The 16,624-nt window shown below is 41.5% G+C and overlaps 1 protein-coding gene across 7 annotated transcripts in view; it reads left to right on the forward strand.

The window, feature by feature from the left end:
• TTBK2 (tau tubulin kinase 2) overlaps positions 1-16,624 on the forward strand; it is a 171,699-nt gene that overhangs the window by 116,379 nt on the left and 38,696 nt on the right. For all 7 annotated transcript variants that reach the window (XM_025215335.1, XM_025215333.1, XM_025215334.1 and 4 more), the window contains one exon: positions 1,720-2,323. In XM_025215335.1, coding sequence (XP_025071120.1) covers positions 1,720-2,323 — 604 coding nt within the window. The remainder of the gene's footprint in view (positions 1-1,719; positions 2,324-16,624) is intronic.

A 16,624-nucleotide genomic window follows, 5' to 3' on the forward strand; every position in this document is an offset into this window, starting at 1 on the left:
ATAGACTAGAGGGATTTAAAGAGCTGGTCACCTAACATTTGAAACTGAAACATAAAATTGCATGTGGTATTAAGTTAAGGATGGAGAAAGACCTCAAATGGAAGTAATGTTCTCTTTTTCATTAATCCCCCCCCTATCTCACATGGGAGAAATTTGCATTCCTGATCAACAAAGATCATTAGTGTTCTTCATTAACCCATCTGACAAAACAAGAGAATGTGAGATGCCGTGGAAAGATGTTCTGTCCCAAAAGCAAAATAGCAGCAAATAGGCAGAAGGGTATATTTAGGTTGGTTCATTATATAACAGCCACCAAGGTGTAAACAACAAAATTTGATGTGCTAAACATCAGTATCATCCATCAGTCTCTTAATTCTCTTTTCTTGTTTGTTACCGAAAGGCAATTACTGAATCCATCTTCAATATTTTAGCATTAACCTCAGGCTGAAATTTTGAGCTGGCTTCTTGTTTTCAGTTTTCCCTTGATTTATCATGTTTCTTCCTCCTTCCCCTTACTTTCAATGTGATTGCTACTGTGCCCTTGTTTAGCAAGAGATGCATTTTATATGCAAAACATTTGCAAATGCTGTTGAATGCATTTCTGTAAGTGCTGCTTGAGATTTCTGATTCTTTTGCTCATCTTTGAGTTTAAGGCACAATATCACACTCACTGCACTGGCCAGCTAATGATACCCTGACCATCTCAGTAATACCCAGTGCTCTTCTCTCTCTTGAGAAAATAGTTTAATTTAATGTGCATGCATACATACCCAGTTTAATTAAACCTACATAATTTATACAGGAATCGCTGTGGTCTTTCTTCCACCTTCATCTGATGTTAGAATATTTTTGGGTAACTAGGAGGGAGAAATTGGAGTGAAAGAAATAATTAACTCCCTTCTTCTGGTTGTATTTGTTCCTGAATTTCTCTGGCTTGGAACAGGGAACTGTGTATTGTCTGGCTTAGGGGTGGCCAACCCATAGCATACATATGAGAAGTGTCATGGATAGCCTCTCTGTTTGATACACGGCAGATTGGGGAGGGAGCAGGGAACACAGTGGCAGAGAGTAGAAAGCAGAGCAGCAGATCAGGTGGGGTAAGGTGATCATAGTGGAACTCAGGAGAAAGGCAGGGCTTGCTTTGTAGCACGCCTGCCAAAAAAGTTGGCTCCCCGCTGGGTTAGCTCATCCGTTCATGATCATCATAGCTGTGCCACTTATTAATGCTTGCAGAGTTAACCCTTGTAGGATACTGAGTTTGTTTTTCATCCCATATCTTGAAGGTCTAAGCTCTTATAGACTAATTCTGAAAGGTCTGAGCTCTTAAAGGCTAATTTTAAAGTATTGTAGGAGGCTCAGCTTAGTATAGCTCCAGTGACTAAGTTCAGATGCTGTTACTTAGGCCCCTGCTACACATTGCATATATTATGCAATTAACAGGTGAATTGTCAAATAAATTTAGACAGGCCACACGCACAAATAATGATCGCACAATTAACCGCTTAATCGCACAATGTAGATCAGCCACATGTGCAAAGTAATTATCACATGATAAAAATGACTATCCAGCTCTAAAAAGAGCCAACCAGCTATAAAGTTGGTGTTTGAAAATGTGTAACAACTCTATATTTGGTTTCTATTCAGCTTTAATTTGAATGTGTAGCAGAGCCCTTATATAATGCTGTTCATTCTTAATTCATATGTAACTTCTTTTCTAAGCTTGGAGAAGATGCAGAAAGACTCAAATGTTGGGAAAGAAACTGCTGTTGCTGCTCCTTCTCCTCTTCCTCAGAAAATGCATGTTCCTGCTGTGACTGTCCGCACTGACCACATCTGGCATTATGATGAAGAATACCTCCCTGATGCTTCTAAGCCTGCCTCAGCCAGTTCTCCAGAACAGGTCGATGGTGTTGTTAGCAATGGATTTGTAGCTGTCAATCTGAGCTCCTGCCGGCAGGAGGTTGATTCCAAGGAGTGGGTGATAGTAGATAAGGAACGGGACCTGCAGGATTTCAGGACCAATGGGGCTTTAGTGCATAAAACAACTGGAAGTCCCTCAGATGAAGAGCCTGAGGTGCTACAAGTCCTAGAGGAGTCCCCCCAAGAGGAGCATGTCAGACAAGGTACTTGGGCAGGAAACAACATCCATACCAAGAATGAACCCTTGGGAGTGGAGCTTGGCCTAGCTGTTGAGTGTCATGCTGTTGCTGCTTCTGAACAGCTTACAGATAAACTAGAACTTCTGTGTGGAGCTGGTGGTCAGTTTCTTGCAGCCACACCTACAAGTCCAATGGAGGCTCAGGCAGAAGGAGCACTCACTCCGGTAAGAGAACTATTTATTGTTGCACTTTTTGTTGTGCTTTCGTTCCCTGTGCCGAACAATTTGAAAAGGCAGTAAAGGAGAAAACAGCCTGAAGTGTACGCAGGGTCCCTGGAATTCTTAAATAATGGGATATGGAACTTGATTTTGCAGCAAAATTTTCTCAGGCCCTGCTGTCTGAATTCACATTCTGCAGTGGATTTAGATATTGGTTTAGTGTACAACCCTCAGAATTGAGCTTAATTTAAGGTTATATATTAATAAATACCTTTTGACATGAATAATTTTAACCAATTAAGTTACACTCTTATACTGAGAGTACATAAGCAGAAGGTGTTAACAAATGTATAAAACAGTAGTTCTCAGCTGTGGTGCCATGACATCCTCAGGAGTGTTATACATCATACACATGCTGCTACTGCAATGGCAACCAGGTCAAACTGCCCCATACACACTCATGCTGCATTAGGGATTTGATCAGCCAAAAGCAGGCAGGAACTGGCTTGGCTGTAGACCTTCTGGGTCCATCCCCTGATAAGCTCCTCCCAGAAACAGAGGCACATGGGACAGTTCTGCCCACTTGCTTCTGTTTCCAGGAGCAGTGGCAGAGGTGGGGATGGGAGTTGGGGGTGGCTGACTGGCAAGGGCTTCATTGCACAAGGCAGCTCATGTCTGCATTAGGCTGATCACAGCCCTAATGAAGCAGGAGCATGACCATATGGCACAGCCCTTTCTGGGCTGGTTGTGCAGCACACATGCAGTTTATCCGGAGGCAGTAACACCTATTCGAGAAGCATGGAGGTAATGAGGCAATGCCAACAGTGGTTCTCAACCAGGGGTGCTGTCATCTTTGAAAAAAGTGGTGGAGGGATGCCATGACTCTAAAAAGATCAAGGACTATTGTATAAAATATGATACAATGGTATCATAACCCAAACTATACATGTGCTGTGATTGGCTATGCATTAGCTATTGCTGCATAGGAAAGAGATCTGGGAGTCTTTGTGGACAGCTTGCTAAAAAACATCATCTCAGTGCTCAGCAGCCATCAAAAAAACCCCCAAACAAAATGTTAGGAATTATTAAGAAGGGAACTGTAAACAAAATGGAAAGTATCATTATTACCATTTATAAGTCCATGGTGCATCCACACTTTGAATACTGTGCCCAATTTTGGTCCCCATACCTCAAGAAGGATAGAGAAGAACTAGAGAAGTAAGGCGCACAGCCTCTGAGTCAGAACTTCCTAGACCCTAAATGCTGGAGGCTGCAAGTGGGAGAAGAACAGTGGAAAAATCCCTGGTCGCACCCAGTTCACCCTCCCTTTCAGCATCCACACTCTGTCACTTTGTGACACAGGAGACTGGGCAAGATGGACCTACAGTGAACCAGTAAATGTATGCCATGTATGTTTGAAATTTCCCAAATGGTGGAAGCTAATATGGCAGCAGAGAAACAAATGTCCTTGTTCTCATTGTCCCCTAAAAGCATTATTTTCTCTTGATTTCATTTTGCTTCTTCCTTGCCCGATGATACGCTCTTTCAGTAATGCCTGTGTTTCTAAAACCTCTGCTTCCTTTGTGCTAGAAACAACTCCTTCTAACTCCTCTGCTACTTCCCACTTCTGAAATAGCTCAGTAACTGCTTTTTTGTTCCTGTAGCTGCCCCTCTTTCCTGGACGGACTCCCAATAGCTGCTGCTTCTCCTTTTGGCATGCTTCTTTATTATGTCTAATACATTCCTCACTTGCACAGATTCCAGAAGTTTTCCTCCCACCTTCACCTGCCTCTGCTGCTGAACAGAGCTCCCTTGGATTTACTTCTGTTATCCCCTTCCACACTTGAGAGGAAGTGTGATTTAATGGTTTAGGAAGACATGGGTGTAGGGATTCCTGATTTAAATTTTAGTCATTTCTGTTCTTTTCCTTGTGTTATCTAAGACACACAAGACAATATTTTGCAGGTTGGGATCATAAAGTTAAGCATATAAACTCATTTTTAGAACCTAAATGAAATGAATAGCAGTTGTAAGTGCCTGGCAAGTTGGAAAGTAAAGCCATGTGTATTTAAATATGTAACCATAGGTACCTGTGCTCGAAAATACTATCCTTAATACCCCGTTTCTCTTTTTTGTTAACTGAAAGACATATAATTCTTTAGTTGTTGATGTCTGTATTTTGATTTCTAAAATAAATTCTGAAGTTAAACTGGCCAAAGACTTGAGATTTCTAAATCATAATAAACTCACCTGATTATATTTCTTTATTACTTGGCACCACAGTTTTAAAAAGCTGAAGTACACTTTGTAGGAAGAGAGATTGCAAAAATATATGTCCCATGATGCTCCAGATTACTCATTCATTCTAGGGTTTGAAATCTTCTTTTGCCTTCACTGGTAAAAATTAGGAGCAGCAATTAAATCATTTTACTTAATTTTCCTGCTCATGTGTCCCAGAAAAGAAAACTGCAAATATTCTGATGTTCTTGTGGAAAAGTAAAGACAGTAGAAATAGTTTATACATTATTATTTATTTTAGGCATCATGCTTTGCAACTTATGCAATTTACTGAAATTTAAATGCACAGATAGGACCTTAAAATATGCAGTTGCTGCTAAACTAATACATGCCAGATTTTTAAAACATAAATTAAAGCCTGGATGACACAAAGATCCAAACATTTTGCCCAGTGTAAAACAAAGAGGTTTTATAGTGGGATGGAATTCCACAAAAATATAATATTGCTTTACAGCTCAGCTGTTGTTGTCTTTGTGCAGCTATAGTAGGCAACAAATAGTAATGCTCATTTTTGTGCAAAATGCTGCTGTTCAGGTACTTTGATATCCAGCCCTATTAAAGCTGTCACCTTGTAATTTAGTATGAAAATATGATGACATGTTTTAGAGAGAGGTGATGACATTAGAGGTAATTACTTGTTTACTTAAACTCTGGGTATTGGTGAGACTGAAATTAACTTGATTCTAGGGAAGTTACCACTATCTGAATTAGAAGTGAACAGTGTGGATTTCTGGGCATGAAAGTGAATCTGTCCTGGAAAATGTAGGTGGCTATAAACAGGGTCTTTAAATTGGAAAGCACTGAGGAAGAAATATTAGGTTGGGTAGTCAATGTGGTGAGGTCCTGAGAATCAAGCTGTGTTTGGAAATAGAATAAGGGACACCCTAATAGATAAGGGATGTGCCTTGAATTAAAAAAAGCATAGAGATGTGGGCAAATACAAAATTGTACTATGAGGGCAAGGACATTACTTAATTATTTAAAGGCAGAAGTATACTATATAATGTAGAATTGAAAATAGAACGTGAATTAGAAACAAGGGGTGTCTATACATGTGCTTTGGGAGGGGGAGGGTGTTTTAATTAAAGCAGCTCTGAGAGCATGTCACGTGTCTAAATGTCCCCATGCTGAAAAATGGTGGCAGAGGGTCTTTAATTGAAGTTCGTTCAAACTTTAGTTAAAGTACCCCTACTGCCATTTTTCAGCATGGGGATGCTGATACATGTGATGCTGGAGTCAGCTGGAGCTTGGTGATTACCATGCTCCAGTGGACTCAATAAATCAAATCTGCTCTGATGCATTGTCAGTACAGCATGTCAGAGCAGCCTCACTGCACATATATAGGTGCCCATGGAGACTATAAATGATTTTATATTATTGGGAAAAGTTTAACCAGCATCTGTCAAAGGGTCTGATTCAAAGGCCATTGAAGTTGGTGGTTGTCTTTGGTTATTTCAGTGGACTTTGAATTGGAGCCAAAGTGAACGTGATCTACAAATAGCAGGTGGGTAACTTGGCATTTGCTCCACCTTATTTGCTGTTGTTTTTATAAATGGCAGGTTTTTTTATTGGAAAGGAGGTTTGGGATGCCTGTTAAAGCAACAAGAAAAAAACAAAAAGAGTTTACCCTACCTTAGGGTTCACTGCTACTTAAGGGGAGAGTAAGAAAAATGTCATTGATAGTGATGAGAACATATACCTAGATAGCAGAATAGACCTAAGGGACTGAACTTATTGATGGACTGGCCCGGCAAGCTAGTAATCAACTAAATTCAGAGTATACCCAGGGGACCAAGGAGAGAAGGAAATCAAGTGATAGAGAAACATGTTTAGGTGAAAAGGGAGAATAGAACAGGTAAAAGGGGAAATTAACCTTTTCATACTTACCACATTAAACACAATTAGAAATGCAAACATGCTTTCTTAATTAGAGTTGGGTGACCAATTAAGGTAACTAAGGAGGGGTAAGAGGGACACTAGTGCCAGAGTACTAACTTAAAGGGGGATCCAGTTTGGCTGCCTTCTCTGAGGAGTCTTTCCCCTGGCAGGTATACAACCGAGCAGATACAGCCCCATGTCCAGAAGTGTATCTGCAGGAGCAGGGGATAAAAATTATGCCTCTAAATTAAGGTTTTGGTTTTCTTCACACTGTAATTCTCCAGGCTTTCAGGAGAATGCCTTTGTTACTGCTTTGATATGGGTGATGTAGTGTTAAATCTTGTCGGGCATAGGAAGGGATTGAACATTAGGGCTGTGCAAAGCTTCAGTAGCTGATTCAATTTAGAGGAGATTTGGCCCAATTCGGGGACTGAATGTCCAAATCCGAATCAAATCAGGAAACCGGTTAAAAGCTCCGAATTGATTAGAAGCATCCAAATCGATTCGGAAAAGCTTCAGAAAAGATTCAGCTGCTTCGGAGATTCGGCCATAGACTAAACGGGCAGCTGACACAGCTGCCTCCAGCTGGTAAGTCTGTTGGGGTTGGGGGAGGGGGTGGGGAGGAATTGGGGCTGGGGCTGGCACAAGCTGCCCAGCCAGGGTGCATTACTCAGGGAGGGGGACAGTGGGGTGTGGGGGTATAGCTCCGGCTCCCAGCACTGCCGTGCCTGCATCCTCCACCCCCCACACCAGCTGGCAAGTGGTGGCAGGGCAGAGGCCCTGCTCCCAGTGCTGATGCAGGTGCAGTAGCTCTGGGAGTGGGGGCTATGCCCTGCTGCCTCCCTGAGTGAGCCATGCCTGCATTGTGTCCCTGCCATGCTAGCTGGGCAAGCGGCAGCAGGGCATAGGCCCCGCGGCTCCCCCTGCTGGAGCAGAGGCAGGCACAGCGTTCCCCTCCCGACTCAGCCTCCTGGCCCCACACTCACTGTCTCTGGCAGTGGGGCTTGGGGCCTCTGAGGGCTTGTGGCAGAGCCCCCCTCCCCACAGCACAGGGCAGTGGGGAACAGAGGGGATCACCACCCCCCCCACCTGGCACCCTCACAGCAGCTGCCCCATGACACGTGCAGCATGGCTCAGCAGGGTACTGTGTCCTGTCTGGGAGCTGGGGTGGCTCCACCTGTCAGCCAGAACCTGGCAGCACTCAGCCCTAGCGGCCCCAGCTCCCAGACAGTGCACAGCACCCTGTTAAGATGCACTGCACCCACCCGATGTGACAGCTGCCTCATGGGAGAAGCGGGGAGAGGGGGGTGATTCCTGTTGCTGCCCCGCACTGCATGGGGGGGCTCTGTCATGAGCACCCAGAGGCCCCTGCTTGCCGCTGCTGCAGCCAGTGAGTGCGGGGCTTTTTTTTTTTTGAAACGCCAGGACTAAGCTGGGGCCAGGCAGGGGATGGGGCCGGGCAGGGCAGCCATGGGCGCTTCTCCCGCGGCTCCCCCCACCCAGAGAGAGGCAGGCACAGCCAGAGGAGCCGTGAGAGAACCTGCAGCCACTCAGCTGGGCCTGCCTCTCCCCGGCTGATCCGAATCACTGAATCTCTCCGAATCTTGTGAAGCCAATTTGGCTGAATCAATTCAGGACAGTGTTCCGAATCTCCAAATGGAATTTCTGTCCTCCAAATTGATCGAATCTGAATCAAATACTTTCCTATTTGCACAGGCCTATTGAACATACATATTTGGACATTTTTCCATTTTCTGAGCGGCAACCCTTATAATAGGGCTTTAAATACAAATTTATTGAATCTAGCCCCCTGTTTTTTTCCAGTTTGAAGCTGTTATTGAATTTGATCTGCATCTGATGAATGACTTATAAGTACTCAGCTCTATTCTCAATACCTGTATAACTATTTCCAAGTAAGCAGTTGCTTATATATTTGTAAGTTGTCTTACATATGCATATTGCAAATGACAGACGAGTCCACAAGAATCGCTCTTTAAAGAATTGATATCAGTTATAAAAAGAGACGTAGCCTAACTGCTTTCAAAATGAAATATGGTATACTATATAGAAATGGAGAGAGAGACAACTGCATACTGAAAGGTATACAAGTTATTCCACTAGCATGGATCAAATCTAGGCCCACATCCACTAAAGTCAGTGAGAGTATAATCATGTCCTTATTTATGCTCAGCCACCTTAGAATTAGCATTGAATGTGGCTTGTTTCAAGTGAGACGGAACTGTCACAGGCTATCATATAAATGTGTAACATGAGAATTCAGTAACTATTATATGAACTGAACATTTATTTACTTTTTTTTGTGATTACACTTGTCTCATGCTAAATATTAAGAATCTAACTTAAATTACTGAAAAAAGGAGAATTAATTGTTAAAGGTAGAGACTGTTGCTTGATACTGTCATTTTGCTTTAACCGCTCCTTTACTCTGAGCAAAGTTTTCTGAAGAAACATCTGGTATTTTGACATCCCAGGAAAATTTGCAGTACACATTGTGTCTCATCAGATGTCTCCTGTAGGCCTGAGATGCCAATCCTGACCCTGTAGCTTAAAGCAGGGCTGCCCAACTGGCATCCTCTTAGGGTTTAATCTGCAGCCATGGGGCTCCCCCTGTCCCCTCATTACATCAGATGCTGCTACAGCTAGGTTTTCCAGGCTCCCCCTCTCTTCTCTGGCCCCCTTCACTCCTGCCCCTACCCTACCAGATGGTGCAGGGCAGAGCAGCATAACAGTGCAGCCTGCAGTGCTGTGGAAGCCCACTACTAAGGAGGTGAGAGGAGGCTGCCTGCCCACACATGGCATACAGCATTACAGGGTGGGGTGGAGGGTGCAGCTCACCCACATGGGAGCTTGTAGCCAGGGAGGTGTGGCCATGCTGGTTTCAGCCTCTGTGATGTGCAGCCCCCAGCCATGAAGAAGTTAGACAGCTCTGGCTTAAAGGATTTATAATGTAAATAAGATACCTACTATGAGAAGTAAATGGGGAGAAAAGAATTGTTTGAGTTTGTAGACATTTCAGTTGAAATATTATAACAAACATGGATCTGGTGGAAGAGATGGTATAGGCAAATGAATAAAGAAGAGCTTTTATATGAAGAGGAAGGTATAGAAAAATTGTCACATAGTGGCAGAACATAGAATGAAATACAGTCAGAGACGGTGAGAAACTTACAGAACTGCCTGAAAGAAATCTAAATGACAGGAGAATAAGAAAATCATGAACTAGAAAGAAGAAACTGAAATTCTTTGTGTAACTGTGTGCATACACATCCTCATTAGTGGGTGTATCTCATGCTCTCAGCTATGACCAGAGCCTTTTTTGCTGTAGTAGTATCCATAGAGTGCACTCTAGTTCTGTGCCTCCTTGTTCCCCTGTGCTGAGAGAACTACCTGTACCTCAGTTCTTTTCAACCACCTAGCTAGAGATGGAGCACTTACCATGAGTTCCTAATGGCCTTAGAGTCTCTGAAGTTGCAAAGCCTCTTTTAGTTAATGGTTTACTAGCAGGAAAACAGCTTTGCTGAACCAGGAAGAGTGCTTGCAAGGTTGTTTTTTTTTGCTTCAGGGTCTGTCTTTTAAGATGAGAAAGAGCTTATTCTCCCTGTCCTTCCTGTTTCTCAAATATAAATCCCTGACCTTCACATGCAGTACAAGATTAGAAGCATAGACATGACCCTGTACACCTTCCAACACTGGGGACAAACCTGGAATTGTATCTCCAAATTTGGGGAAATCAGCACCTATTCTCTGGCACAGGCACACAGCCTTTTAGAAGCAGGTGTAGGAAGCACTATTCCCCCTCATCAAAGTGTTGGAAGATGGACTCCCCTCAGCCTCTAAGACTTCTTGATCTACATGTGTGATGGGTGAGGCTTATGAACATCTGTGGATTTTGGCCTCTGCACCATCACCTGGCCTTGAAAATTCTTAGCTCTGGCTGATTTCCATGATAGCTGTAAGGGGCCCAGAACTTGGCATACCATCACTGCTCACCACCCAGACTCATAGAGCATAAGAGATAGAGTAGTATCATACCAGGTCAGTCAGGGCACAAGGCTCTGTGGTACCCTACTGAAGATCCTATGGCATTGCCCTGTTGGCCAGCAGTGGTAGGAATCAGAGATGGCCAAGAGTGTGTAGATGATGGTCTGTATAGATAATGGTCAGCTGGCATTGTCTCAGGCCTGACCCTGCCTATCAGTGTTTGATATCCTAAACTTAGTACTACAGGTTTCCCTCACTTTATGTGGGTTCTGTATGTGTGAATTTGCTCTTATGTGATGACCCTTTTTATACCAAAAATTTGTTATATGCAAGGTAAATTTACTCTTATACGATCAGTGTGGTGGAAGCCCACAGTCAGCTGCTTTGTGCAGTGCATTGTGGGAGTGATGTGGATCAAAATTTAGTCTCCTGTATAGATCTGTGCTCCTCACTCGTTGTCTGTGACGTGTGTTTCCGTAGTTGCTGTCCCCATTATGGTAACATTCACCACCACCCTGTGCTTGTGTGTACTGTCTGCTGTTGGAGAGTACCAAAATTGTCTTGTAAAAGTGGTAGAAATGGATCTGGGGGTCAGTACAGTTGAGGTCTTGGAACATACCCCTATTTGTTAAAGTGGGTTCTCTTTATGCGAATTCGAGTTATGCGCCGTTTTCCAGGAACGCATGTACAGCATCAAGCGAGGGAAACCAGTATTCATCATCTTCACAAAAGACTGGGAGGATGGGATTGAGTACATATTTAGCAAATTTGTAGCTGACCACAAGGTGGGTTGGAGTAGCAGACACCATGGAGAGTAAGATTAAGATTCAAAATGACCTTGTTAAATTGAAGAAATGGTCTGAAATCAACGTGATGAAATTAATTAAGGACAAATGCAAAGTACTGCACTAAAGATGGCATAATCAAATGCACAAGTACAAATTGGGGAACAACTGGTTATGCTGTATTACTGCAGAAAAGTACTTGGGCATTACAGTGGACTATAAGATGAATATTAGTCAATAGTATCATATTATTCCAAAAAAAGCTAATATCACACTGTCCCATGCAAATCACAGAAAGTAATTCCTCTACTCTATTGTAAAAGTTTGAAATCTCATATTTTGTGTACTTCTAATATGCTGTGATGTACATAAAAAAGTGTAGTTTCCTTTTATACTGATTTTTCCTAATATTATGAAAATACTGCTTTTATAGTTTTCAGTGTTTGTGTAGTAGAGGTGCCATGGCATTATTCATTTGTTGCCAAATGGGTTTGACAACAACAGTTTTGGATAATGTAGCTTTTGAGCTTTAAAAATTTAGATGACAATGATATATTACTGTTTTGTCATGGCAGTCACAATAGTGGCATAAATTATGAATTTTTATAAACGTAGTGAATTCTTTCAAATGAATGTAAAGATGGATCTAATTTAATTAATTCTTTAGTTCATATAAAAATATCAACTTCAATTTGAGTGTCTCTGGGTGAGGGGGCCCTAGAATGTGGTTTCCTGTTTCCTGGGTAGATGCCCTGAGCACTCAACTATTGAGGCTAAAATATGGAAAAGTCCTCCTCCTTGTTTTTTGATGGGTTTTTTTTTTGGGGGGGAGACAGGCATGTATGCTCAGGTAGGAGTATACAGATCTGCATACTTATCCGTGTATGGCAGTAGCCATGTGGAAACTTGAATGCTCTTACTGCCTGGGTAATAGAGTTGTAAACTGTGCCTGAGGGCCAAAATGCCGCTATATGTGGCTGGGAGACTGCCATGTGAAACAGAACTCTGACTTTAGACTCTTGTAATTGTAACTGGTAGCTTCCAGACAGTCAGGAAGTCAAGGATACAATTCAGAACTGTAGGGTTCCTTTTAACAAAATGATCGCTTTTTGAAGTGGCAATATTACATGCACGACAGAAGTCTGAAGGCTTTTTCTGAATTCAGTATGTGTGACTTGCACAGCACAGTTTGTTCAAGGTAGTTGCATGGAAAAACTTGTTTATAGGAATTAAGTTGTTATTGCAGTACAACACCAGCCTTTTACTGCCTTCCATGCCCTCCAGGCATGATTTTGTCACGTTGTCCAGATAACAAGGAATGTGACTGCAAAACCATTTTCACTGATAATCACAAGAAGGAACAGTTGGCTTGAAGCTGTTAATATTCATGGCAACACCTTTAGGATTATGTGGAATTTTCTCAAGACTGAGCAGAGTTGTAGTTCAGCAGTTGAGGGATGTGTCCTCTTTATGTGGTTTGCCAGAGTGATATAAACATTAGCTGTAAAAATAATGGCATCTCTTACTACTTAGGAAAAAAAGACATCAGGGCACATAAAGCAGCAAATGACTTAGCAGATCTTGCCAGGTGAGCAAACTCTTATGGTCAAACAACTGAACACGTATGATGATCTTTGATCTTTTAAGTCACACCAAAAGCAGCAATATTTAATCAGTGATAAAGAGAGCAGTAAGGAGAGTTGAAATGCACATGTGCTGTGCTGATGCTTTTTTTTTTTCCAATCCTCAGCTATTTTATTCAGGACATGCAGAGTGTTTGATCCCAGTCAAGCCAAACATCTTGACCTGACATCAGTAAATGTTTTTGATGAAATTGTATATTTGAAGATCCTGCACTGGCAAAAGTCAAAGTCAGTGGCCTTATCAGTGCTTAAATATTAGTGGTGTTTGGTGTGATATAGAAGATCACTTTCCAGTGCTGCTCTTACTGCTTTGAGGTGTCTTTAGGTATACTAAAGACTAACACTGCAAATAGTTTTCTTCCTACAAGATGATAGGTATGGAATCAAGAACAACAATCCCAGTATATACTTATTATTTCACAAGTAAGGAAAATTCTGATTGCAATTACAAATCACTATTTTTTCTGTTAGAGTAAAACATTTCTGTATTCAGTCATTTTAATTATTTTAATTGCATGTGGTGGGGTGTAGGTTCTAGCTGTGTTGGTCTAAGGACATAGGCAGACAAGGTTCTTTGGGTGAATCTGATATCTTTTATTAAACCAACTTAAATAGTTGGACAATTTTTCTTAGCAAGCTTTTGGGTTTAAGAAGCCTTTGTCAGGCTGAGGAAGCCTTTGTAGTTGGTGTGTGCTCTTCTGGATGGAATGAATAGTAAAGAAGCCAGAGGCTGGGCTGGTATGCATGCAAAACAGGCAGTTAGTGAAGATGTAAATTGAGGAGTCAGTGGGTGAGAGACAGGCTGGAGGGGGGGGGGGGAGAGAAGGGGAATGAATGTAGCAGGTAAATAGTGGAGAGGTACCTGGGGAGTCCAGTGTCAAGCAGGTTATAATGTGTCATAAATCCAATGTCTGTATTTAGTCCATGATTTTTTGTATCCAGGAGGTTGATGAAGTGAAGCTCATATGCTCGTCTGTAAAAAATGTTTTGTAAGATTCCCTTTGAGGATTAGAACTGAGAGATTGGAGAGAGAGTGGTTTTCTTGTGAGAAATGTGAATGTTAGAAACTTCTAGATGCTGTGTTTTCTTGCATTCCACCTGCCCTCAAGGTGTGCACCTTGTTTTTGAGACTGCAGGATGAAGAAAAAGACACACAAAAAACTAGAACTCTTGGTTCCAAAATGATACCTTTTATTAGACCAACTGGAAAATGGCAAGAACATTGTCCTTTTCTGCAAGCTTTTGGGAGCTTGATCCTGAAAGCTTGCAGAAAAGGACAATGTTCTTGCCATTTTCCAGTTGGTCTAATAAAAGGTATCATTTTGGAACCAAGAATTCTAGTTTTTTGTATGTCTTTTTGTCTCAGACCAACATGGCTACTAAGTACACCCCTGAATGAAGAAAAAAGATTCTTGTAGACTTGTGGATGCATACAGCATAGACAAACCCTCTAATCTTCAGCTCACTCACCCTCCCTTTTCTACTCAGGCAAAAGCTGCTATTTTAACCTTCCACAGCTGTATTGTAATCAGCTTTTGGTTGTTCAGTCAAAACTGAAATTATAATTGTTGCTGCAGACTGGACATCATGGGTGGATCTAGGATTTTGTTAGAAACTAAAAATGGTCTTCAGGGCTGTGAAACAGAAGTAGCTACCAGGAGTAGCTAACAAACAGCAAAATTACTGAAGAAAAGATAGCTTGATTAGTGGAATATCAAGACAATTAAAATGGAGACAGTATCATTGCCACTTACGAGTTGAAGAGTAATTAGCAGAAATCCGATAAATTATAATGAGCCATGAAATCAGTTGATTCCATCAGTACTACAGTACCTATCACCGCTGTTGGTGGGCAGTTGGTTTTAAACTTTGAGGGGAGCAGGAATCACAAGATGTGATCATACCACTGTAGTGGCCCTGAATCTACCCCTCTGGTCATGCAGCTGCTAGAGGGAAGGGAAAAGAAGGAAAGAAGCAATGGCCATCTTACAGTGTCTCTTTACTTCTGTTCTGGGCAGAAAAGCAGCTTCCCCATTTAAGACACGCCAATTTGGAAGGCTAATTTTTGAGGAAAAGGTGAGTGCGCTATGCAAATAAATATGGTATGTTGTTTTTTCTGCACATCAGCTGTGAAATTTGGTAAGAGTGACTATGCCAATACATAGTCTTCATATATAGGGTATAACATTTCTTTAGTTTGGGTTTTCCAGTGTAATAGAACGTAGAGTGTTCTTGGAATACAGAGGCTCTGTGGTTATAGGTCCATAGGGTTTATCACGTAATCTCCTAATCCAAATTTTGGTAGCATTCAAAATAGAATGCTTCAAAATAAGAAATTAAGTACAAAACATTTTATACTTAAGGTTGCAATGGACAGTTCAGGCAAGCCAATTAAATACCTCCTAAGGATATTCAGTCATTAAAAAGTATAAGGTTTAAACATGGTTCTGATCACAGCCATAATACCCAGTTTGTTCCCACAGAAAAATAAATTACTAATAACCATCAGTTAAAACATTTATATCCTGCCTCTGTAAGTGAATGTACAGAATAACTGAAAAATGGACCTGTCTTTATTTGTTTAGCTAGCTCAGTTTTAGGTATCATCTTCATCCTAATCTTATAACAGTTTGAAAAACTGTACCTAAAAATTTAGTTTATTCATGCAATCATACGCAATTTACAAAGTCAGCTGACAGTTAACGAATGCATCAGTATTGTGTGTTTCACTTTAGAGTTCTCAGTCATTATAGTGCATAAGCACATCAGATAGCAATCCTTCCCTAATAAGCAAATATTTTAATTAGCTTCTAATTAGGCAGATACCATTATAGACCAAAAACCTATATGTACAGAGGTAACAGCTATGATACAGGTTATACAGGTGATAGTATTATCTCCATTAATTAAAGTTGGAACTATTTATGCAATAGTAAACAGTCAAACGTTATTTTGTTGAACAAGTAATATGCAGTTATCTAAATGTATAACATTAAAAAGTATATAAAAGACCTGTTCAATTCCTAGTCAAATAAAAGACTACCATTAGCTTCATTTTATAGCCCCCAAATAGTAAAACAACTACATGTTACTTGGTACTTGTGATTAAAACTTCTTAAACAGTTTAAACAGTCTGTGTATAATATGAGTGAGAAGGCTGGTGTTAGAATTGTTTACAAAACTACGATACTTTTAATTGATGTCTAGTAATTTGTGGTGTTTAATAATTTTATTTAGGTAGTGGTCCCCTGACAAAGAATGAAAACAACAAGCGTAAAGCCAAATGTTGCTCTTATTTGGCTGATTTCATTTATATTGCTCTACTGACTTAAGAACAACATGGCTTTAAAGCAGGAGTGTCAAACTCACCGCCATGCCCTAGGCTACATTCAAACCAGGATACTTTTTATAGGCCAGATCCATGGGGCAAGCAACAGCAGTGGTGAAACCAGTGGCAGCACAGCAGGCCAAGTAGTTGCTTGTCACAGCGGAGGCAGTGCAAATGACAGTAGCCATGGGGCTTTAGGAGCTGTGTTGGCTTAGTCCACATTTGCCCCTGTGCTGTAAAAGGTCACATCCAATGGGGCCTTTGTTTCAGAAGCAGACCCTGCCCCCTGCTAGCTGCACCTCCCAATTTCTTTGTCCATCTGTAGTTTAGCAGGCCAGATGCAGCAGCTTTGTGGGCCAAATGTTTGAGTCTG

Source organism: Alligator sinensis, unplaced genomic scaffold (genome assembly GCF_000455745.1).
Source record: "Alligator sinensis unplaced genomic scaffold, ASM45574v1 scaffold1581_1, whole genome shotgun sequence".
In the NCBI taxonomy this organism is placed as follows: Eukaryota; Metazoa; Chordata; order Crocodylia; family Alligatoridae; genus Alligator; species Alligator sinensis.